Source organism: Pagrus major, chromosome 7 (assembly GCF_040436345.1).
Source record: "Pagrus major chromosome 7, Pma_NU_1.0".
NCBI classification, from domain to species: Eukaryota; Metazoa; Chordata; class Actinopteri; order Spariformes; family Sparidae; genus Pagrus; species Pagrus major.
The window spans coordinates 29783978-29808373 of NC_133221.1; the positions used below are offsets into that span (position 1 = coordinate 29783978).

The 24396-nt window shown below is 41.2% G+C and overlaps 1 protein-coding gene across 1 annotated transcript; it reads left to right on the forward strand.

The window, feature by feature from the left end:
• The first annotated feature begins 12484 nt into the window (after positions 1-12484).
• Positions 12485-24066, forward strand: nsfl1c (NSFL1 (p97) cofactor (p47)). Its single transcript, XM_073470798.1, has 9 exons — positions 12485-12626; positions 14104-14204; positions 14375-14452; positions 16062-16227; positions 16330-16425; positions 17135-17244; positions 17422-17559; positions 18630-18800; positions 22846-24066. The coding sequence occupies exons 1-9, from the start codon at positions 12525-12527 to the stop codon at positions 23006-23008; spliced, it is 1125 nt and encodes a 374-aa protein (XP_073326899.1). The 5' UTR covers positions 12485-12524; the 3' UTR covers positions 23009-24066.
• Positions 24067-24396: the final 330 nt, after the last annotated feature.

Sequence of the window (24396 nt, forward strand, 5' to 3'; positions counted from 1 at the left end):
TCGGTCCTCTGACTTGACCAGTGACGTCTCTGTGAGTCAATACAGTTTCTTTCAGATATCCTATGGTCACCTGATGAAGCCTTGGGCTGGAATGTCACAATATGAATATATCAGTCATCATTTGAGTGTTGGGCTGATAGCTGTGAACCAAATAATGTGCACATTTCATGGAAAATTCCCACTAATACTTTTACATTGTAGGAGGAGCTCCAGGATTTGTCTAGAGAACTTCATGTTTACTGTTCTCTCTCTGCTGTTCAGCTTTAAGAATAAATTAACACTCACTGAGAATCCTGTTTCTGCTGCCCTTTCAAGTGTACTCCAAGACTCTGTGACATCACTGTTGGGTGTGGTTACAGGTGCAAAAGAGCAAAAGTTGCCCTGAGGAGAGAATGGCTAAGATTCAAATATTAAACCTGTGCTGTGCAACATCAGAGAGGGAGCATGTAAATTCTGTTTGAAGGGCTGTTCACACTAGAAAGTGGCACAGCAGAGTTCACAGCAGAGTTAATACTTACCACAGTTGGTGGACCACTGATGGGAGTCTGTGCGCACTGCAACCTCAGATGATGGGGGAAACTCTGCTCAGCCCCAGCATCCTCCAGTGAACATGGCTGGACACCAGACTGGGACTGAACACAGCCTCCGAGGCTCAACGGATGCCAGTTTGAAAACAGGGGATACAGTACAGAGGTGATTTACAGCAGCTCTGATCAGGACTATGACCCCAGGGACGAGAAGACGTGGCAGGTGAGGACAGGAGAGACATGAAGCACCAGAGGAGCAAGATGGAAAGTTGTATATCAGTAGTGTGCAAAAACACAGCATGTAGCCGAAATGTTTCACATCTTAATTTTGAGTTGAAGATTTATTTTGACCAAACCAGAGGTGAGGCAATTGTTGAGTATGGGCATCAGCAGCAATTACAGAGAGCTACAGACTATTGCCTCTTGAGGTGTTAAGTGTTATTACAATACAGGGCTAGCTGGTTAGCATGCTAACTGCATTTGGCATCTCTGAAACACAGTACATAGATGTCTTTGACATAACATCAACATTGTTGTTAACTAAAATTCTGGCCATAGATCTTACAACTTGCCCCTTTAAGTGGTTGCACACTTAATTTATTTTTTTTCTTTTCAGCTTTGTCTTGTTGCTCAGCCAAATACAACAAACAAAGTAGCTCTTGTTCTAGCTGTTGTGAGGTCGTTATCTCGTTTTCTAGTGCACATGTCTGGATCATGTCTGCATACGTACACCCCCACTGTAGTATCTTTAGAAGTGCATGCATTAAACTGGGGGAATCGTACAAGATAGATTAAAAACTCCACACCCCCAGTGTGTAACACAAGCTTTCCTTTCAAAAATGTGTTGTCTCCTAGCCAAAGCTTAGAGAACCCAGATGACATCATTATGACATAATTAGGGTAATTGTCTTCTCCAGACCCACACAGGACATTACACAACTATTTTTTAAAGTATGTACAATGACGAGTAAACAGATCTTCTTGTGTAAAATCAGGTTTACATATGGACATATAACAGTATGGGACTAAATGAGCTTAGTTTACTGAAATATTCATCAGCTGTCAAATAAAATACAGATGTTTGTCCAGCTGCTGCTAAGCTATTAATTGATTTAGTTACTGGGCTGACGTATGTATCAGTGATGACAGTGATTTGTACGGCTTTAGGAACAGTCATGCATCTGTATAATCCTGTTAATCACTCTCAGTCTGTCCATCTCATTGCTTTGTCTCTCTTTCTCTACGTCTTTCTCCCTCGCTCTCTATCTTCCTTTCCTGCCACAATGCAATGTCAGTGGCTTACGTAAGCACATGCGTAGAAGGAGAGAAACTAAGCCTTTTTAAAGCGAGATGACTGAACCAGAAATTCAAAGACCCCCAAAAAATTGGGAAGATGAAAAGACGGAAACAGAAAAGAGAATCTTTAATTCTGATGAAAAGGAGACACTTGAAAGGTTCTGTGTTGTGTGTTAAAAGGCCTAGTTTGAATGAGGCAAATCAATATTTTACCCCTACTCTTCGTCCCAGCCATAAGTCAGCATATACAGCTTTAGATGTGTTGGAAAACGCACACAAACAAAGCCAAAAACATGCAAAAATGATGTCAGAACAAGAAAGGCATTTCCCAGGAGCCAGATATGATGTATAAAAATGTTCTCATGAAACAGAAATATATTCATATTTACCATCGACCACTGCAGTCACCAGCCCCTCCCCCACCACAAACACATGTACTGTACACTAACTCAGACACACAGACACTAAAGGCTGCCAAATGTCAACTGAGATCTGGGGCAGTTTCCCTGCAGGCATGGCACAGACGCCTATACACAGCCAGATGAGGTCCTGTATCCAGCCGACCATGTGGTTACCACGGTGACCCTGGTCTCTCTCCATCACAACCAATAAAAATGCTGGAAAGCTGCAGTGGGGGGATTGTCTGGGAGGCATTTAGTGTAGTGTCATGTGGTATTACCCCAAACAGAGTGTGTAGTGGTGTTGTGTGCGTGTGCGTGTGTGCGTGTGTAGTGTCAGTGTTGGACATTTAAAGGGTTTGAAAGGGCCTTGGAGGTGTCTGGATGCTCTGGTGTGGTAATAAAACACACACAAAGGGACCAGGGTGTTCAATGTCCATTTATAGGCTGCTTTTATCTGAGTTTGATTTAGGTTTAGTAACCATTAACAGCAGCACACAGCCTCTGGGCCTTTATTACACAGGCTCATTGACTCTCTTTCTAAGTTCACATGTGGAGTGTTAATAGGTGCTATTCAGATGGACACATTTAGATAGCACCTAAACAGCACATTTACTACGTACACTTCTCTGTTGATGGCTAGTGCGGGTAATTGCCTGCACCAAATATATGCATGAGAACATGGTGTATTCAAACACTGCTTTTAAATATGGCTGTGTTTGGTGTAATGTGTCAGTTCGATCTCAGAAAAATTAACTGCCTACCAACTGGGTAGTATTCCTCTGTTCAATACTAAAGCCAAGCTTTTTGGTTTCCTTCAGTAAAGTTCATACACTCTTTTGATTTCCTCATTTTAGCTTTATTCATCAAGTAAAGGAGAAATTTGTATGAAATGGGCTGTCTGACAGTCTTATATATCCTGTCCACTTACTGCTGGTTTGGCCTGTCTATTACTGTGAATCATGTTTTCCCAGATGTTGATTATGAACTATATAATGTGCCATGTTTCATTACTCCTTTCACCAGATGCTGTTATAAACCTGATTAAATCCTTTAATGCACATGAGCCAATTAGATAAAAATGTTCTTCATTCTAGAGTTAAAGCTGCTGTGAGCGTTGTTGTTGTTTTAGCTAACCTCTCTACCCCCACTTCACTGTCCAGACAGGACAACCTCTTTATGGAGTTCTCTTTCCTGATTGGATAAAGTGGGCAGGTATACCAGAAAATGTATTTTCTCTTTTACTGCATGAGTGGGGGAGGAGAGACATGGGTTACTGACCAAACACTCTATAACAGCTATTTAAGATTGTTTTAATAAGAATATATCACTTACAGCAGCTTTAAAACCAATTCACACATCTGCTCTGTCCACTGTTAACAACCCAATGACACACATTATTTACCCTTTATTCAGATTACCAAAATTTAGACTTGAATGTGCACAAGAGAGCAAAGTCAGTATATTTTTACTCTACATCATTCAAATTCTTCATTTGCAGCGAGTCAGTCAGCTGTAAATCATTGTGGGTTTAATTAAAACCTGTTAGCAGTTGTGTCAGTGTATGTCACTCACTTACAATGAGGGAGTGGTGGGTGCTTGACCCTCAGTGACATGGATGTGAAGGGGTAAATTGCACAGATTAAAAGAGGAAATGTATTAGGAAAAAGGGGCTGTAAAGAAAAACAGAGACAAAGGTGTGAAAATAAAGGCAGCAGAGAGGAAATAGAGAGGAAAGGAGAGGCAGCATGCCGGTTGTAGTAAATCTCATCCTGGCAGTGGAGAGAGGAGAGGGCCATGTCCAGATTTATGGCTGCCTGCTGGGGTAATAAGAGAATGGATTGGATCCTTTTCAATTGCCCCATTCACAGCCTTGTAGTGCCTGCAGCCAATATCAGAGCGACCTCACTGCTGCTATATGATTATCTATATAGCTCACTCTATGATCTGCTACAATATGCAGACAATTTAATCCAATGTGATTTACAGTGGATGTACTCTTGTCATATGTAGGTCAGTGGCTCCTGTCTGCTCCCCACAGACCCGGTTCTGCCAACTGCCAACTGTATCAAATAATTGTCTGCTGCCATGGAGATAGAAACGGAGCTGGCTCTGGGTTCGGTTTTTTGGAGAGAGAGACAAGCAGACAGACAGACAGTTTTCAAGTATGTGCACGTGCAGAGAAGAAGAGAGATGCAGCCAAATCTAATGAGTTAGCTAAACAGTATAATGGCTGCAGAGATGATAAGCCCCTTCCTCTTCCCTTCTTCCTGTTGATACCAGACTGTTTCTCTTCCTCACATGTACAGCCTTATGGGCGAAAGGAAAACGCAGAGATAACTAAACAGGACTTTGTCTGGATATCTGTTACTCAAGGGAAAACTCTGTAAATATCATTTGCCTACAGCAGCGTTGAGTTACTTCTCTGCAAGATTTTGACAGTGGTGGAGAGTAATTAGTACATTTACTGATGATATAAAACAACTACTGTACTTACACTTGCATATTATTTGCAACTCTTCGGGACCTTTTCAGTGAATATGGCAAACATGTTAGCGAACCGTCGTCAATTACACATCTAGCAGATACAGAGCAACATTAGAATAAATTTAGTTGTGACTGTGTCCACCTTACAAATGTGAGTTCACTCTACTTTTAGCTCTGTTTTTGGTCTCCACCAACTCCCGGGGAAAATATCTGGCTCCTTAGCTGCTAAATGTTCCACTGTGTTCACTGACTATTTGCTAAATGACTGATGAGAGTGGAAAATCATCTGAATTTGATTATGAATTCAAATTCCAAGAAACTTAAAATGAAGAGGCCACTAATCCAACACAGTAATGAACAGTACAAGGGCAACAGAAGTACAGATAATGTGCTTTTATTGCGGTTTCTTTAACCGTGGCAATCAAGAAAATAAGGAATCGATAAATCATGACTTCTGCTGCCCACAGGCATGCTAGCAGCTCTGTGAGGTTGTACATAGGCTCAGCATGCTCTGAACTGAATGCTAATGTCAAAATGCTAACATGCTCACAGTAACAATGTTAACATGCTGGTGATTAGCGGACAATTTTCACCATCATAGTTTAGAATGTTAGCACGCTAGCATGTGATAATTACGCTGTAATCCATTGCAAGTCGGAGGTCCGTGTTTCCAAGACGGTATTCCTGACTTCCAATCCAAATGCAACCCAGTGCATCTGCTTGGGAAAACATGGATGCCCCTTGCAAGAGGATGTGTGTATGGTAAGTCTCTGACCTTCAGTTTAATAGATTAGTGTACGTAAAAAAGAGACGGGAGGAGTAAGCTTGTACCGAGGGACTTCTATCAAGCATAAATCAACTAAATGGAAGTGAAAATGGCGACTACAAAGTTGTTGTTACAGCACGTTTCAACACAAACACAACATAATTTCCAAACACAAAGTACAGCTAAGGCCGATAAGAATGTCATTACTTTCATAGGATATGTATTTGGTCACAAAGCAAACGTGTGCAAAGTGTCGGACAAATTAAAAACATTTAACCGATGATGGCACAAGATGAAAAATAGAGAATTGCCACAGCTGTTACAATTCATCCTCTGGGCACCGTCGATATCTGCATGAAGGTTACATGCTGCCATTCTGACAGACGGCCATTCCGACATTGTACTATTCAGACATGTCACCATTCTGACATACCACTATTCCGACATGCGAACATCCCGGCATTCCGACAAAGTTTCGTCCCGGCATTCCGACAAGGCTAACCTGCAACCCGTAACCATAACCCTAACCTTAACCCTTTTAAAAGATGTGTCGGAATGGCAACACGTTTAAAAAAGAAATAAATACCACCATTCCGACCTTAGGAGGCAAAAAATGTCGGAATGATGGGACGTTTAATTAAAGGTTTAAGTGTTGCCATTCTGACAATTAGGGCCTAATGTCGGAATGGCGGTATGTCGGAATGGCGGTTGCCTCCCCTGCATGAAATATCATGGCAGTTTATCTGATAGTTGTAGATATGTCATTCTGGACCAAAGTGTTGACCAACCGACAAACTGACATTGCCACTTGTGTAGCCACACTGCTAGTACCATGCTGCTAGTGAAGAACTAGTAAGAAATAACTATTTCTATATCTCTATTTCTTGAAGGTACCCCATGGATTTTTTGTCCACTAGTGTTTTTATCATTGGATCCCAGTTTTGATCAATGCGTGCGATACACATTCCTGCCCATTGTTTCACAGTATTTCACTGACTGACAGTTGATGGTAGTATCACAAAGACGCACAGCACTGTGCCAACAAAGGCAAGGACGAAGAACACTACAAGCTAGCAAACATGAATGCAAACAATGCAAGTGTTTTATGAGGAAGGACATGCAGTGAGTACATCTATTTGATCTAAAGGATACGCAAATTGTGTTTTGGTGAAAAGCACTGAACATAAATTTGCTTGTATCTGTACATTACATTTTGAACACAGGACTGCACTGTGGAATTGATACTTTCACTTAAATAAAGGGTTGTCTTCCACCACTGTATGTTGATGTCTTTGGAGATGATGGGAATAACCACTGCTCATCTACTAAGGTTTGTGTATCAGTTTAGGCATCAGGAATTAATCTTAGTCAATAAAACATCACGCCATGCAGCTCTTTGGTTCTCTCATCTCCTTTCTGTATGATGGCATTCATTTTGTTACTGCAGATATCATTGGTACATAGCATCTAATGAATGGTGAACCACCACAAATGTTTCTTCTGGGGCCCCTTAGTCACTAATACTCAATTACTTTCCACATGTTTAACACATTACAGAATGATGTAAGGTATGTCCCAGTGGTATTATGTCAGCCGGATCCTAAGAAATGGGTCTGACAGCTTGTAATTATGCTTAGGCTGTTGATGGGTGGGAACAAAGCCCCACGTTGACAACGACCCTCAGGGCAGCCATTGTTGGAGCTTACTTCACCTGGACTTCTATGATGGTTGTCTATAAAGTTCACCCAAAGGGAAATACCAATGTAGCATTGTGAGTGGTTTCAACAGACTAAACCACCGTTGGTGATGACATTGATACAAGCAGAATGAGTATCATAGCGCGGGGTCCAAAAATCCTGTGGCTCCTTGTGACAAAACATAACAAAGAGATCATAGCAGCCTGATGGCTATGGATTCAGTGTTACACTGAAAGAATGAATATGATGATCAACCTTTAGAGGGAAATTCACAAAGCTGTGTTGCAAGGAAAATCACAATATAGACTAAGGTCTTAAAAATATAATTTTCAAGAATTCTGCATTAAAATGTCTAAAGACAGCGAGACATTTGATATATATTTTGTTGTGTACTTACATTCTCCTAAATGTTTCCAACAATGTTCAAACCCAGAGAAATCAACAAGTTTCCTCAAGGTAACGGAGCATTTCATTTGGTAGCCTGTTGCCATAACCTTCAGAAGCGAGTCAGAGAGTAAGAAAGGAAGTTAGTGAATGACATGGCATAAATAATAATGTTCCTCGTGAGTCTATATTCACCCCAAACATTCAGGTTACCTCACTGTACATTAGCCGTAAGCTAGCACCCAACGGCATTCACTGAGGGTGTGTGTGTTTGTGTTTAAATTCACGTCAACCTCTGACTAAACTCAGCACTGACCAGAGAATCTGGTTCTCTTTCTCTTTCCGTAATGTTACGTTCATGAAGTATACTATTTCTCCTCCTGCTCCAGTCAGCAGTCAACATTACAGTACATATAAGTAATCTCAGAGCTCTCCTCCCGTTGGTAAATGGCTCTAGATAAAAGCAGAATCTGATGACTGGGTGTTTATTCCTCCAGAAGATCTGCCAGCTCTCCCCACACAACACTCAGCAAATGCCTTTTGTTTCGATTAAGCGACTAGTGGCAGTAATTACATATTGTGTGTGGCAACAAAGAGAATCAATTGGATCAGGATTTATTGCCAAACATGTTTTTTTCTAATCCACGTTTCTCTCAGCGACACCCATGTCTGCTGCTCATACATCATGTGCAGTCTTGTTTGGAGATTTGTCTCTAAAGAACCAATGGCTTGTGACACTGCTGACCTTTAGCAGGGTCGTTAGGTTAACACAAGGCCTTGACCCCTCAGACAGCATTGTCACCATTAGCTACTGCCTGCCTGAGGTAAGGCAGATATATCGTTCTGCCTGACACTCCTGAAGCAGGAGGAAGAAAACAAATTATAGTGATGTAGTTGTATGTCTAAGTGGTGTACAAAACACACTTTTTCTCCAGGTCAGTATCAGTCAACAGGTGTAGTGAGCATGCTCAAAAACTCCACACATTACATTTTATAAGACAGAGATAAGATTGTTTTATTCTGAAGAGGTTTGTATGCAGTTTCTCTTCCCCTTTGCTTTACATAAAGTGTTATTCCAAAGTGCCCCTGGGTCAAAAGGTTAGGTGCTTTCCTGAGACTGACAGGCTGTGATCAGGGTGGGGTGAGCACCAGCCTTCACTAACCAACTGTCAGGAGTCATAAACGATGCTGTGGTTCTCTTTATGACACGATGCTATTGCCTGAGGAAGGAAAGAAGAGCAGGGTAATTGCACAACTTGTGTGTATGTGATTTAGAGGGGTGGGGGACAGGGAGGTGGAGGAATGTTCTTGGGTCTGTGGGTTTATGGATGCTAGTCCTAATCAACCTCCTGCAACAGCTTCACTTTTATGAGCTGCCATTTCACCTGACTTTCACGATGCTCTGCTGGTTACTGACCTCCTGCAGGTTGCTCAAGGTTAAACTAGAACCTACTACAGGAGTGTGTTTTTCTTCTTATGGCAAGGTGCAAGAGGTCAGAATATCTGAATACTCTCACAAGACGGTTGTGCTGGTCTTTCTTTGAAAATAACTTGGCTTTTCAAATAGTCTTTAGCCATGATGTAACTGTTTTGCAAAAAGGATTTGAAACAGACCTACTTAAAACACACAAAAAAACATCCCTTGATCCAATTTTAGGTCAACCGGTAAGATATTTCGTTTTTTTTCCGCATATTTCTCAAGTTACGTTATAGGTATTCTGGATGTATAAGAAGGTGTTTGGGGTGCTGTGTTTAATATAAAATGCTATTTAGGTAGTCAACAAATACACATAGAGTATCTGACATATAAACTTGAGAAACAACTTTGATTATGATAATTTTCTGGATGTTTCAATTGCTGGGGTCAAATTGACCCCAAGGATAAACGGTCTAAGTAAAATTTGAGGGTAACAGGAGGGTTAAAGAATAGTTGCACTAACCATGAAGCTGGAGCCAGGAGGTGTTTACCTTAACTTAGCTTAGCATTAAGACTGGAAGCGGGGAGAAACAGCTGACCTGGTTCAATCAAGTTCATAAATATGCTGACAAACACCTGTATAGCTCACTAATTAACATCTTCTATCTAATTTGTTTCCTTCGTACACACACTTAAAAGTGAAAATGACAAATTCAGTGTTGCACATTCAGTTACATTCTTGCTGGATTTGGCAACTGCGGTAAGTAAACCTGACCAATTAGCAGCCAGTCAGACTAGTCTTTCATAATGTTATTGGGTTGAACGAATCAGATTCTGATTCCTTTTGCCCTGATCGTGTATGCTCTTGCATTTCTATAGCGCTTTCCCAGTCTACAGACCGCTCATAGCGCTTTACAACACTTGTCACATTCACCTATTCACACACACATTCATACACTGATGTGACATGCAAGGTGCCAACTGCACTAATACTACACTACTAGACAACCCGCTCTACCCCCTGAGCTACAGCCGACCCTAGTGACAGTATGGGAAAAATGCTTTTTGGGCCAGTGTAGCCACTATGCCATGTTCTGCTCAGAAGGTGACCTCCATTGTCAGGTGTTTATGTTCTGTAATGTTGAAGCCAACTGGAGCTGGAGGAGAAATTCACTTAGCCTTCTGAATGTAATGTCACAGATATGAGGGGGAAAAAGAAGAAAGAGAACCAGAGTCTCTGGTGAGTGCTGCACTGAGTGTGAGGTTGACCTGCATTCATACATACGGACACACACACTCTCAGTGAGTGCCGTTGCTCGCTAGCTTACAGCTAATGTACAGTAAAGTAGTCTGGCCGTTTGTGACAAACAAACTTGGATGATCCCTTTGTTAAACTCGCACAAGTAACACAATGAAACAGCATTAAGGAACCACCATTGCTGACGTGACTCAGGCACAAATATTCATAGATGAGGTAATGTTTAAAGTTTTATCCATGTTATATTTAGTCTCATTCCTCGACTTCCTTCCTCACTCTCTGACTCTCTCCTGGACCTTACAGTGACAGGCGACCAAATGAAACGCACCTCTACTTTGAGTAAACTTATTGATTTCTCTGGGTTTGAACATTGTTTCAGTTTGTCATATGTGCAAAAAGCCTGTGCTTATCAGTCTCAACCAATAAACTGAACCATTCAGATCTTGTCCGATAACTTATTTCTCGTAATCCCCTGGGGACTACATTTAATCACATTCATACACTGTCATGTTCTTTCCATGATGTTTACTGAATCAGTTCCTGGCATTGTCTTTAAAGTGTGTAATGGTTTTGTGTCTCAGAGCCTCAGACCGTCAGTGTCCGCTCTCTGCTTCTAACCTTTCGTAACTATATACTGGTGGTAACATAACACTATGACAACATCAGCATCAGATCTCATGGGAAGATTAAGCACATATGTACACATACATCAACACACACACGCCTTCAGGGTTTCCTGAGGCTACATTCACCGCTGTCAACCCATCACTTGTGTTATGGCTGACTGTGATCATTGCGTTGTGTCCTTTCTCCTCACATTAGTGTGTGACAGGCTTCAGGTACACAGTACTGCACCATACCTATTTCTGGATTATCACTGTTGTCTTGAGTGCTTTATTTGTGTTGTTTCTTTCTCAATTTCTCTCACATACACTTTCTTCTTGCTCCTAATGTGTCAGTCTGTCAGTTTAAACATCTTTCTCTTCTCACCAAAGTCTTCTTTGTCTCCATCCTTCTCTTGCCCTGTATCTGGGTGCTGTTGCCTCATTACACAGACCCTGAAGCTAAAAACATCTTCAGGGGAAACAATGTCTAACCACCACGCTTAAACCTCCCCGGTGTAATGCACTGTATGTCTGTTTTTATCTTGTTCTTTGTGCACATCTGAGAAGAGATGGGGGTTGTGCTTCATGAAGTGAGGTGACAACATGGTTTTCTCACATTGCTACGGATTAATTAGCCCTGAAGATCAAACAACCAACAGCCAACGCATGAAAACTGCATCAACCCTTCCCCCCGATGAAACGATTAAGATGCTCCCGATCTGTCTGGTACTTATTACTTTGTGCCATCTGACCAGCCTGCCGTCAGACACCTTCGCAGGGGCACAAAGGTATCTCCCACGGGAACATTCCCTCCATCTGCTATTCATACTGAAAGAGGCACATGTTCACTGAAACAGTTCTGTCAATCAGCATCTGTTTCCTGGTTATCTCGCACAAGAGGAAGAGAAAGGAGCTGAAAAGTGTGATAAGATGCAGATTAGGATCTGATCGCTGTATTAGAAGCTCTGTGGTCTCACACTGAGGTGTCACGTCTCGATGATCGGATTAATGAAACGAGATGAGCTGATGGATGTCTGTGCAGGATCAGATGCATTTATAATAACCTAGAAATCAAAATGCATTAAAGAAAGCGGACCCAGTGGATGGTGAAAGTGGAAGATTAACTATAAATAAAGTGAATAAGATTTGAAAAGTAGTTATAACAATTGAACATAGTCTAAGCATATATAAAGCCTAAACCAGTGTAATCATTTGTTACATAGTATGATTTAATAAAATGTTATGTGTATCTACTGGTCCTTCTCTATCTCTTGTCAAACATATAGAAAAGTAAGTTTTATGCAGTCATATGCATCCAGGCACACTGGCACGTTTTCCTCTGTCACCTGGGTCAAGAGAGCTTTGTTCTGATCAGAGTGCTCATAGAGATAATGTAGTGTTGTGTAACCTGTGGATACACTGCCACCTGGCGGCCAGAATAATGTTAGCAGTGCAGCAAATCGTGATTACCAAAAAGAGACTATGGACGAATAAAATTAAAAGAGTCTCTCATATTTCTTTTACAAAATACAAGTGTATTTTAAACCACATTTAAGGCATTTTTTTCAGTGTAATATGTTTGTCCACGTCCCCTTTGTTACGGTCCATTGCTCAAACCGGATAGGAACCACCATCTGTTGCTTGTTTCCTCAGGTGGAGGCGGACGAGTCGTCGAAGGAGCAAATCAAAATGGCGAGCCAAGAAGAGTCTGTTCGGGAGTTCGTTGCTGTTACTGATGTGGATGAAGAGCGGGCCCGGTTTTTCCTGGAGTCCGCTGGCTGGAACTTGCAGGTACGCCCTTTGTGCATTTTCTCTGCCGTTGTGGTGGAGAATCCGACGGGAAATGAGAAGGAAACAGCGGTGAGATAACATGTGTCAGACGAATAGCTCGCCGGCTAACGTTAGCCTGTGTTGCCGGTAATTTGTGCAAGTCACCCTTTGACAATGGCCTGGCCGCTCTCTGTCACCAGCTGCAAGGCTATTGTACACTTAGTTCACTGACACAGCCACTGTTACATGACGGTTCATTCCTGTTGTCTTATTACAAAGCAGTTTGCCATTAAGTTTTGGCTAACGCTAATCTGCCGTGACTCCATTGAGCCACCCTAGCTAGCGTTAGCGTAAAGCTAAGTACATGTTAACTTAATCTAGCAATTAACATTGGTTAGCCTGTGATGCTGCATTGTCATTTGTCCCGGTGGAGTGTTATCGTGATGATTAGCAGCGTTAAGTAAGAAAATAAACACGAACCTCAGCACTTCTAGTACATAGTGAAAACGAAACTGAATGATTGTTGTGATTTGAAGCACCTGCTCAGTGACAATAGAAAAAAATGAAACTGATGTATTAGCTTAGCTGGGCTACTATTTTTAAATGTTTGTATCTGCTGTCTTCTTGGGCCCGAGAAGGGTCAAGACCTCCAGTATAGAAGTATAAACACAAAAGTTATCTAGCTTTCAGATGAACTCAATAATAGTCACCAATAACACAGGACACTCGCTTGGTAAGTAGAAGCGTTTGTCAAGCAGTCTGTCCAGGAAGTTACAATATCACGCACAACCCCTTTTATATCTGATTTCAATGTATTAAAATGATCTCACTCATATTTAAGTTTGTACGGAGTCTGCAGTTGTTTTAATTTTAACCGAATAGCCCATTAAAATGCTATACAGGCGATCTGTGATTTCAGCTCACGGTCCATTTTACATAAATTCATATGTAAATCAGCTTCATATCTGTTTGCTGCTGTATATATATCGGCCAGATAGACACGTTTCTCTCAAACTACTTAAATACATTCAAAACAGTAATAGTAAAACTCTGAGAAGAAAAAGTACAAGACAATAGCTTTCATTATTTATCTGATGTGATGATGCTGTGTTGCAAAAATCATAATCAGTACAGTCCAATGTTAATATAGACTGCATATGATACATTGTCTGCAGTTTATATGATTGCATAGTGTCTCTGACTACTAAACCTCACGATCAGCCAGAATCAGACAAAATCCCTCTAATTCAACAAAAATTAAAAGTTTCAGATCAGATTAATGTTGAAAAAAAAAAAAAAAATTTTTTTAAATGAAGCCTTTAGATCAGGTGACAGCCAGGCATTTCCCATCAAGCCCTGGGCCTTGCAGTTGGTGCAGCGCCTGGTTCTAAAAACTGCAGTTGCCTTGATCTCGTGAGATTATCGTTGCTCACTTGTTCATGACATTGGGATCAAGTTGGCCACAAATCTAACAGACAAATTTTGTCCCCCCTTCCAGCTTGCGCTCGCCAGTTTCTTTGAGGATGGAGCTGATGACGACATAGTGACACTTCCTCAACCTGAAGGAGGCTCTTCAGTGTCCCGGTCTGCAGGGCCGAGGTAATGCTGCTTTTATTAATACCACATCTTGATTTGTTGGCACACTTAAGCTGCTTCTTTGTCCAGCAAAGTCCAGTTATAACAAAGAGTCCTGGGCCATAATGACATGCAGTAAACTTGAAAGACTTTTTTTTTGCAGTGTGTCAACCCCATGTTTTTGTTATTTTCAGCTCTCAGCCCAGAGTGACCTCCTTCAGAGATCTGATGCATGAGGCAGAGGAGGAGAGCGATGAAGAGGAAGGCCAAAGGTAGGTTTCATTACCAGTGTTGTCCATTCATCTTTTGTTGGCAAATACGTTGTTTTCAAGAGCCATCTGCCCTTTTTAGGCAATGATTTAGGGTGTTCAGCATCATTAGTGCACCGTGATGTTCCTGGGTTGTTTGCATTCACACCACAAACAAGCCGCACCCGAGACCCACCATTCAAGCGGTGTTGGTCCGGTTGTTTGGTCCTCACCAGGTTTTGGTTGACAGCTTTCACACTAGGCCATACAAACCACACTCACTGGGAAATGGACCAGGGTCCATTTTAACCGACTGCAAAAGCAACCTCAACTGATCTATACAGGATCTTAGATTAGTTAGGATAGATCGATCATGTGTCATGCTCAGGGATGCTTCAGTGAGATATGGAGATTACATGTGGACTTACAGGCAAGTTAATCAATAAAGTTACTGCTCAGTTGTTTGTACGCTGTAAATTTAGCTCTTGGAGGTCTTTCTAGTCCTCCTAAATGGCTGTGACAGTTGTTCAAGGCTGTAGACACAGCTGTGTGTCTGAGCTGCACATCCTCACAGTTTTTGGATGGCAGAGAGTCACACCTAGTGGGGTGATTCCAGAATGCACCAAACTATTTTTGGTCTCACCTCGTTCACTGTGAGCTGGTCGTGCTTTTCTGCAGCATCAACAGATTCTGCTGCTGGGGCAGTGCAGCAGGCTGGTTGTGAGTGGACTGTGCGGGCCGGCTAATGTCTGTTTAGATCATTTTTATTACAGACAGTATCGTAAGCTCCTTACAAATAATTGTGTTATCTAAAGTCTTTTATAATACTATCTGTAATTTACATTCCCCGAATCAGTTTAAAGTCTTTGATGGTTTTGATATTTGTTTTTGTATTGAGGCAGAATTTCTCTGTGTGTTAAGATCTCGTCCTGCCAGGTAACTGACAGTAAGCACTGTAACATAACAAAGCACTGATATCAAATAAAATACTGGACATGGACCGAGGGAAACAGCAAATAATCGATTTCACTACTTAAAGCGTCAAGAGTCTGAAATTAGTTATTAGAAAGTAACCAGTGTTACATTGTCAGTGGCTTCCATGTCAGCATCTGAATCAACCAGCTGCCTGATCAGTACTGTGTATGTGCAACTCCAAACAGAGATGAGAAAGAAGCGAGAAGTCTCACTCCTTATCAACTTCCATCATCAGCTCCGAAAGAAAATATGTGTTTAATTTAGAATGTTATTGATTAAGACTTTTAAAACAAGTTTAACATCTTCTGGATGAGGTATATGATCTGCTGCCAGTGGCAAAGGGGAAAGGTTTATCCAACATTTAACCTGCATATACACACTAAGTTTGCTCTAAAAATGGCAATAGAGGGAAATGTAAGCAGTCCAAGCTGACCAATCAGTTCTTGTGATCTCACATTGTGATGACGATGCTAAAATGATATATTGTGCAGCCCTACCACATAGTATCTCAATAGCTGCCATAGCCCTGACGTGTAGTTACATTTTTGAGGAGGCACACGTCACCTTTGGCGTATTAATGGACCCTACGCAATCTCAGAATTGAGATCGCACTTCTGTTTTTATTAGACCCATCTCATCTGTTTTTACACCGTGGCAGGTTTTTTGCGGGGGGATCAGAGCGTAGTGGGCAGCAGATCGTTGGGCCTCCCAAGAAGAAGAGCTCCAATGAGGTGGTGGAGGATTTGTTCAAGGGGGCCAGGGAACATGGAGCTGTGCCTCTGGACCGGACTGGGAGAGGGCCAGGAGAGCCCAGCAAATCCAAGGTAAAGTGAATTTTACAAGATCAATGTTGTTTTCCTTTTACACTGCGTTTGTCAATTGTATAGTCTCTCATTTTGTTTTTATTGTCTTCTCTCATCATTAAGCCCTTCCTTGGTGGAGGCTACAGGCTAGGTGCAGCTCCTGAAGAGGAGTCAGCCTATGTGGCTGGAGAGAGACATTCCTCTAACAGCCAGCAGGATGTGAGTACAAAACCATGATGGCTCCTCTTTTTTTTTTGCTTTTGTGCAGACCAAGCTTTCTTTCTGGCATCAAAGACACTAGTCGAGCCCTCTTGGTGTTTTTTTGGCCGATAGAGCAAGTGATCAGTCAACCTACTTTGCTGCTGGTCACTTGTGTTTCTGTACACATTAGGATGTGTCACAGTCACAGGTGTCATTCTGTTCTTTATATTGCTGTTTTATATATATATACCTATGTCTTTAAAGTAGACAGTCTATATCAACACCTATGGCACTCGTTTTTTCTGCAAGTTCAACTCTGCATCTTGCTTCCGCTACTCTGCAGTCAGTGGTGTACTGTTGTAACTCCCTTCATTATATTTATTCAGATTCTGTGTGTCTAATGCTGTGCGAGGGCGTTATTGATCTCAGAAAGTCTGTCAATCATACTCAAGTTGGTTCTGGAGCATGCCATAGTCAAAATAAAATATTTAATATTGTTAGTTGTATTGTATTGTAGTTGACAAGCATGTCAACTACAATACAGCATCCCTCTTTGAACACATGACTTCTCATTTGCATTGCTTCTTAGTTTTTCTGTTGATTACATCCGATGGAGTCTCGTGAATCATTTTCCAGGAGACCCTCTAATCATTATTCCAAATATCATTCATTCATATTGAAGAATAACCTGTGTGTGTGTGTGTGTGTGTGTGTGTGTGTGTGTTAGGTACACGTGGTGCTGAAGCTGTGGAAGACAGGTTTCAGTCTGGATAATGGTGAACTCAGAAACTACAGTGATCCTGGCAATGCCAACTTCCTTGAGGCAATCAGAAGGGGGTGAGATTATTAAGTTGTCCTAATTCACAGAAAGGTTCATCATGATGACACAATGTGTCCTTTATATGGATACAAGTGTTGTGTGCTGATTTCAGTGATTGTTCTCTGGGCACACATTAAGAGCACTGATGGCATGTGATTAAGGCCTCAGTTCACCTGTTGATTGTCCCCCTGTAGGGAGATTCCCCTGGAGTTGAGGCAGCGGTCTCGAGGAGGTCAGGTCAACTTAGACATGGAGGACCACAGGGATGAGGATTTCAGCAAACCAAAGGTTGCCTTCAGGGCCTTTGGAGGTGAAGGACAGAAGTTGGGAAGGTGAGATTTTTATGAGCAGTCTTGTTGTTTGATTTGATATTTCTTCTATATTGTTTCTCCTCAGCAAAATATGACAGACAGAGCAGCAGCTGAACACAATGCAAAGTGTAAACAAAGGCTGGTAAACCAGTCTTACTTGTTGTAATGAATCATCTTCAGTGTGGGACATGGCTTTCTGCAAGGGCTCATTCCAGATAAATGACTGAATGTTTCTAATCAATCTGTTGGTGCTCATTCAAATCTCAGGGACAGAGTTGTATCTAGTCCTTAAGTCAAATCAGGGGACTGTAACAACACTGAGAAGAGCCCAAATCATAAAAGCAAAACACTATAAATGTCAAATTGTCAATGTCCAGTGAAAGACATATTTCTCCAAATTACATTTTTTTCCAATAAATTGAAATATAAAATATTTGATAATTACAATAAGCTTACCTAATAATAGACTTAATGCTAGAGTTATGTACCAAACTCAGTACTTTTAAGTGTACCACCAAATTACATTGGTGCCACCTAGTACCGATTCAGGTTAAATTCACTGTGCAAAATTTTGGTACTTGAGGGCACATTTTTATTGCTATAAAGCGAAAGAGAGGGACACGTCCCCCCTGCAACAAGTCACAGTGAGTCAGGGCAACGCCATTTGTAATGCAAAATACAAAGCTGACCAGAGCAGCACGTCTAACCTGATGAAACACTTGGTCAAACATTACATTCATCTGAAAGCTGAAGAGTGTAGCGTGTTTGATCTGGAACCCAGGTCCCCTGCTGCAGCTGCTGTTGATGTAAGCACGCCTTCAGCCAGCGCAGCGCTAGTTCACAGAGAGTTGAACCCTCCTACGTGGAACAACGAGGCATCGACATCTTCATGTAATTATCTAGTTGGATAGGTTGTTGTTGGAGATAACCAGGCTTTTTTAAGCATCTTGCTTGATGTTATCTCAGCATGGAAGATACATGGAAAAGTAATTGCAAACAGTATCGGTGCGAGCTATTCTCTTGTATTTTCCACCGTCATCATGACCACAGTTCACAATAAATTAATCTTTTTCCATTCTCCTCCTCTCTAGTGCCACCCCAGAGTTGACTACAGCTCCGGCCACCTCCCAGCAGGACCAGGCTGCCAATGAGGCCCAAGCCATCTCCTCTGTGACCCTCGACCCCTCCCAACCTGTGACTAACATTCAGATCCGACTGGCTGACGGCGGCAGGCTGGTCCAAAAGTTCAACCATACCCACAGGTGATTGATTCAGTCTTTTCAGCTCGAAGCTGGCAGGTACAAAGGTCAGGCAGCTCCACTTACAGTATGTTTCTGCAGGTCTGTGGTAGTGTTTCCTGGCCTATTTGAGACAGCAGACCGACATATGTTTAGAGTGACAAACTACATCTGATGTGTGTTTCTCAGTTTCACAGAACTTAATATGAAGAGTTCATTTTACTGACCTGACTTAACTTTATTTAAATGCTTGTGTTGGTTTTTTGCGCAGGGGCATCAAATGTGGAAAACAAGTGGATATTTCAGTTAAGCATTGTTTAATCAATAACGGAGGCTCACTACATATGTGTCTTTTTCTGATGTTAAAGGACTGCTCAGATATAAAACGGGAGTGGTCAATGGTCGCAGAACCAAGCAGTATTATCATTGGCCTGCAAGCATTTGATTATGTCAGGCATTTCATCAAAAACATTGAGTTGGGTAGATGATGTGACCTGATGACGTTGGTACTGTTGTTTGCTTATACCCCTTTCACAGTGACCAAAAAACCCACTAACACTCTGCTAACATCTGGCTTTTGTGTGCAATGTGAAGGTATATTATTGGGATTTACTCCCGGGTCAGTTGACCCTGCAGTAGCCACAATTGGAAAAAAACGACGTGTCTAATTCTGAATATTATTGATTAAGACTTTTTAAAACAAGTTTAACATCTTCTGGACGCAGTCTGATGTCGTATATGATCTGCTGAACACATGCACCAAAAGGTTTTGTCAGTAATCTGACAGAAACGGATCATTTCATTTTTTTTAGTTATTGTTAATCAAAATTGTAACTAGACAAAATGAAAAGATAGACTGTATGTTGGTCTGAATTTCCTCCTCAGCAGTTAGTGATAGGTTGCTGAGCAGAAAAATAACAGAGCTATTATCTGAAACCATTCTCCTTAATCACCATTCTCTAAATTAGCATACTTCTGAGTCACCTAAGTAGGGGAGACATTATAAAGTGTTCCATTCAGTTGAGCTGAACCTGTACCTGTTTTGTTGGCAATGTGGTCCAGCTTAGCATGCAGCTCAACTAGGGATGTAACGGTATGAAAATTTCACACCACGGTAATAGTGACCAAAATTATCACGGTTATCGGTATACCGCGGTATTTTTAAAATGTCTTCAAAATGTTAAAAAAACACTGATACACTGATAAATTGAAATAATTTTACCAAGATTTATATTTAAATAGATTTATTATATATTAAAAGGCTTAGGGTATAAGCAGCCTGTTTTTGAAACGCGTCCTGTAATGTCTGTGTTACAGAGGTAGAATGAGATGTACTGACAGTAGCACTCGATTGGCCAGCAGACCCTCTCTGTGAAAAAAATGAATAGAAAATGTCACTATTAATTATTACTGTCATTGTTACTTAATACTAAGGGTGCAACCAACAGATCACAAAACTCACAATCTAGATCATATCACTTTTGTGAGAAACAGGTTGGATAATCTTTTAGATCAAAACAAAAAGGATTATTGTTAAATTAATTATGAATACTCTATTTTGGCTCTTATCTCTATCTAGACACTTGTTATATTCACCATTTTATATTATTCTTTACATATAGTCTATTCTACAAATAATCCACAGGTATTATATATTTCTGATATTACTTATATATATATTGGCTGTCTGTCTCTGTCTGCTTGCTCGTCTGTTGTCAATGGACTCGGTCAATCTGATTGGTCAAATGGCTGCTGAGCCACAGGTAGACGCTGCTCCGGTGAACGGAGCTGAGATGAAAGTCAATCATCTCAGTCAGTTTGCATTCACTAACTCAGTCCAGCCAGTACGTGTTTGTCTCAAATCCTCCTCACTGCAGCTCTGCATCAATATTTGGGGAATTATTAGGTCGACTTTAAAAAGTGAAATCTACAATTAATAAGCGGTTCAGATAACGTGCCAAATCACGGATCAACTTCGTTCAGTTATACCACTATCTGGTCAGTTTGCATTAGTGACAACAGCAAATTAGACAGAGAAAACTCGACATACACACACATCATGCACCTGAGCTTAAGGTTAATTTACCTTGCATTCACTTAACAGTTGAGGGTGATGGTCGTGCAAATGAGTAAGTAAATTGGATGTGTTGCCGCCCCTCGCAACAACTTTCTTCTTGCAGCTCCTGCAGATAGGGCTGCCATCCTCGACCAGCTGTCCCTGAGCATTATCATAATAACCAAAATACGCCCAGACTTCAGATTTGGTTCTCTTTGAAGGCAGAAAAATGCCTTGAGGGCCGCTACTATCACGTCCTCCCTCCGCCATGTCTTCTTCACTACATAACAAGCTCACGTTGCACGCTGCGCCTGCGTAGGGAGACTTGGATAAAGTATCTTGCGAGTTTTCCACACCGTGGTTATCGACCGCGTCGGTTACCATGGTAATTAAAACTTAAACGGTAACCTTCACCGTTGGGAATTTAATTTTTTATCTGAAGCCATTTTCAACTGCAGTTAACTGACAAGCAACAGCCCCATAAAGGGATCAGCTACATTGAAACAATCAGGGAACATACAGAGTCAAAGAAAACAGAAGAGAGAACATAACAAAGACTAACTCGTAATTTACATTAATTGTCACTTTATTATTGATATATTAAAATCGAGGAATTACAAAGAATGCAACAATGATTAGTTTGGTCCATGAGCAGAAAGAAAAAATGTGATTGTATGGAATTGTTTACAACTTAAACTATGATTACATAACAACATAGTTAAAATATAGTAGACACCTTTTATTAAAGGTGAAAAGCCCAAACTGGTATATTCAAGTTGGTTAAATTGTCCAAACCAGGCAACAAGACTGTGTGTGAGGTGAGAGAGATGTAATTCATGGAGGCAATCAAACACTCAGCACCTGTTTGCTGCAGTTTGCATCAGAAATCCTTCTCTCAGTCACAGAAAACACACATTTATAGATTCAGGGTGACGTACAGTACCCGTGGATAGCATTATATCTCATGTTGATGGAGTAGTGTTGTCAAAAATATTGATCTATCAATACATATCAGTTCTGAATATATGAAACGGTTTCAATTCTCATATTATGCAGTATAGATACACCAGTCCTAGCTGCTTTTTGACTCTCCTCCAATGCAGCGAGTTGACCCCTGCACCCACATAGCCCCACCTCCACCGGAAATAAATTAACTTGGATGCTGTTGTGCTTAATGCACAGTAAACAAGATTTGTTATGTTTTTCTTTTGGTAAAAATTTTAAATTTTAGGCCCTCTGTGTTGTGACAATATTTCCCCATGCTATTGAACATTGATATTTTTCAAGGTATTAGACATTCCAGTTTCCTGACAACACTACAACAGCAACAGAGAACAAATGTTCATAAATGTGTTTAGAAGTCACAGAAACAAGATGCTCCCTCACAATCCAGAACTAGCCAATAATTACATTTTTTAGTTTTCTTCAGTATCAAAGTAATCCAGTGACAGTCGTCTGTACGTCCATGTGTACATTAGAAACAGGAACTGCTAATAGCTAACTCAGCATAGTTTTACTGATGCTTCCTTGCCAAAATGTAAACAAATAGAGGCTAAAACAGAAGGTTGAGTTGTAGCCCGCAGCTAACGAACTGACTCTATGGCAACATTACTTTACATTTACTGTATTGTACAATCTACTTTCTGTTTACATTCCTCTGGCATTGAGAACTGTAGGTCCAAAACGTAATGGTTATCCCCTGAGAAGAAGACAAAGAATAATGGCAGGATTGACAAAGTTCATTAACATTACCTTTGTTGTATAGCACTCTTAGCATATTTTTGATCAACATTTAAGGTCCCAGAACACTGTTTGAAGCTAGAAAGGTGGCAGGGTCCGCCACATATAAACAAAGTAAAACAGTATAAATTGTGTTGTCCTTTCAGTTTGTTTATTCAGTCATGAAAACAAAGAGAGTTTGTTTAGTCAATGAAGATCATGTTGACTGCATTTCATCCTGTTACATAAACTGTACTAAAAGCCATATTTCCTGTCGTGTCTTGTGTCCCTCAGGGTGTCTGACCTGCGGCAGTTTGTGGTGGCCGCCCGGCCCGCCATGGCTGCCAGAGAGTTTGTTCTCATGACCACCTTCCCCAACATGGAGCTGACGGACGAGAGCAAGACGCTGCAGCAGGCCGACCTCCTCAACGCTGTCATTGTCCAGCGGCTAAAGTGAGGGGGGAGAGTAGGAACGACCCCCCGCGGTGGTGTGGCTGAGTAACTGCAGCCCTGTGAAACCTGCTGCCCCTTCTGAGGGAGGAGAAAACATGGACTTATGTATGGACTTCTAATTTCTGATTTTTTTTTCTAAAGTGATACATAACATTCTGCTCCCCAGACCCCCCACTCTCACCCTCCCCTCTCTGTGGTCTGTGATGGGCAGTGATGAGGGGGGAACTAAAAATCTTCCAGAATGGAACAGAGTTGATTTAAGAGCTGTTGGAAAGCCGACAGATGCTGTTGAATAGTGTTTTTGATGGGGATGTGTTTACCTGACAGCAGTGTGGTTTAATTAACCCAGCAGCAGTGGAGCTTTCTGCAGAGTGGTTTGGTTGCAGCGATGTTCACTAGACCTGGCTCTCTTTTCCATTAACTCCCTCCACACTTTTCCTCTTCTATTAACCTTCATTTGACCCTTCAGCTGTACTGTCAGGTGCTGGGGCCTCGCCAGATTCATGCAGCGGCAGACTCCTAGTTTGACTCAGTCTCAACAGCACAAAACCAGAACCACATAAAGAATACTAGTCTTAAAGTAAAAGGTCATATTGATAGTGTGGTTTTGTACACGTTTCCATTTCTCTCCACATAGTCCTTTTGGAGAGAGAAGAGTAATGATGTTGCAAAACAAAAGGTTTTCTTTCTCCAAACCAACCTATACCAGTAGCCTTACGCTCACCTGCAGAACTACACCCGTCCCTTTGTTCAAACTAAGATGGAGTTATTTTTTTAAACTGCCTTTTTTCCCTCTGACTTTCTTTTCCTTTACAGATTGTAGGATTGTCCCAGTTAGACAGTGGCATTTTGATACTGTGTGGCATGACAAACAGTTACACATGGCTTTATTATCAAACCACTGCTTGAGCATAAGAACATAAGGATTGTAAACACTGGTTTGTAGTAGTGGAAGTGGAATTCCTATGACACACTGACATCTTCTATGCATCCTGGGGCAACACACAATTATGTTTGGACCTCTGGTAAAATAAATCCATTTTATGGTTGATGTATAAAGAACCTGTTGTCTTGTGTTTTTATTATAGGTGGGGAAATGGACATTTATCACTTTCATAACGTGAGAGAAACATGAATTCAACTGACAATGACAACTTTTTGGATTGTTTCCTGAATGTGAGATTGTGGTTCTGTCCAAATGTCTTGGTGTCAGTATTACACCAGGTCTGGGCGATATATTGATAACATATTATTACTGTGATATGAGACAAATTTTTGTCTTAGATTCTGGATGTGGTTATATCGTGAGATGTCGTCTTTTTCTGGATTTAAAGGCTTTATTAGAGTTAAGTAATGTAGCTTTCTGAACTTACCAGACTATTCTACTTGTTC

Bases quoted from the DNA above. Each gene is read 5' to 3' on its own strand.
- nsfl1c (XM_073470798.1), top strand. From the start codon at position 12,525: ATGGCGAGCCAAGAAGAGTCTGTTCGGGAGTTCGTTGCTGTTACTGAT. The intron at 14,453-16,061 runs GTAGGTTTCATT...ACACCGTGGCAG, and splicing joins GATGAAGAGGAAGGCCAAAG to GTTTTTTGCGGGGGGATCAG. The intron at 18,801-22,845 runs GTGATTGATTCA...TGTGTCCCTCAG, and splicing joins AAGTTCAACCATACCCACAG to GGTGTCTGACCTGCGGCAGT.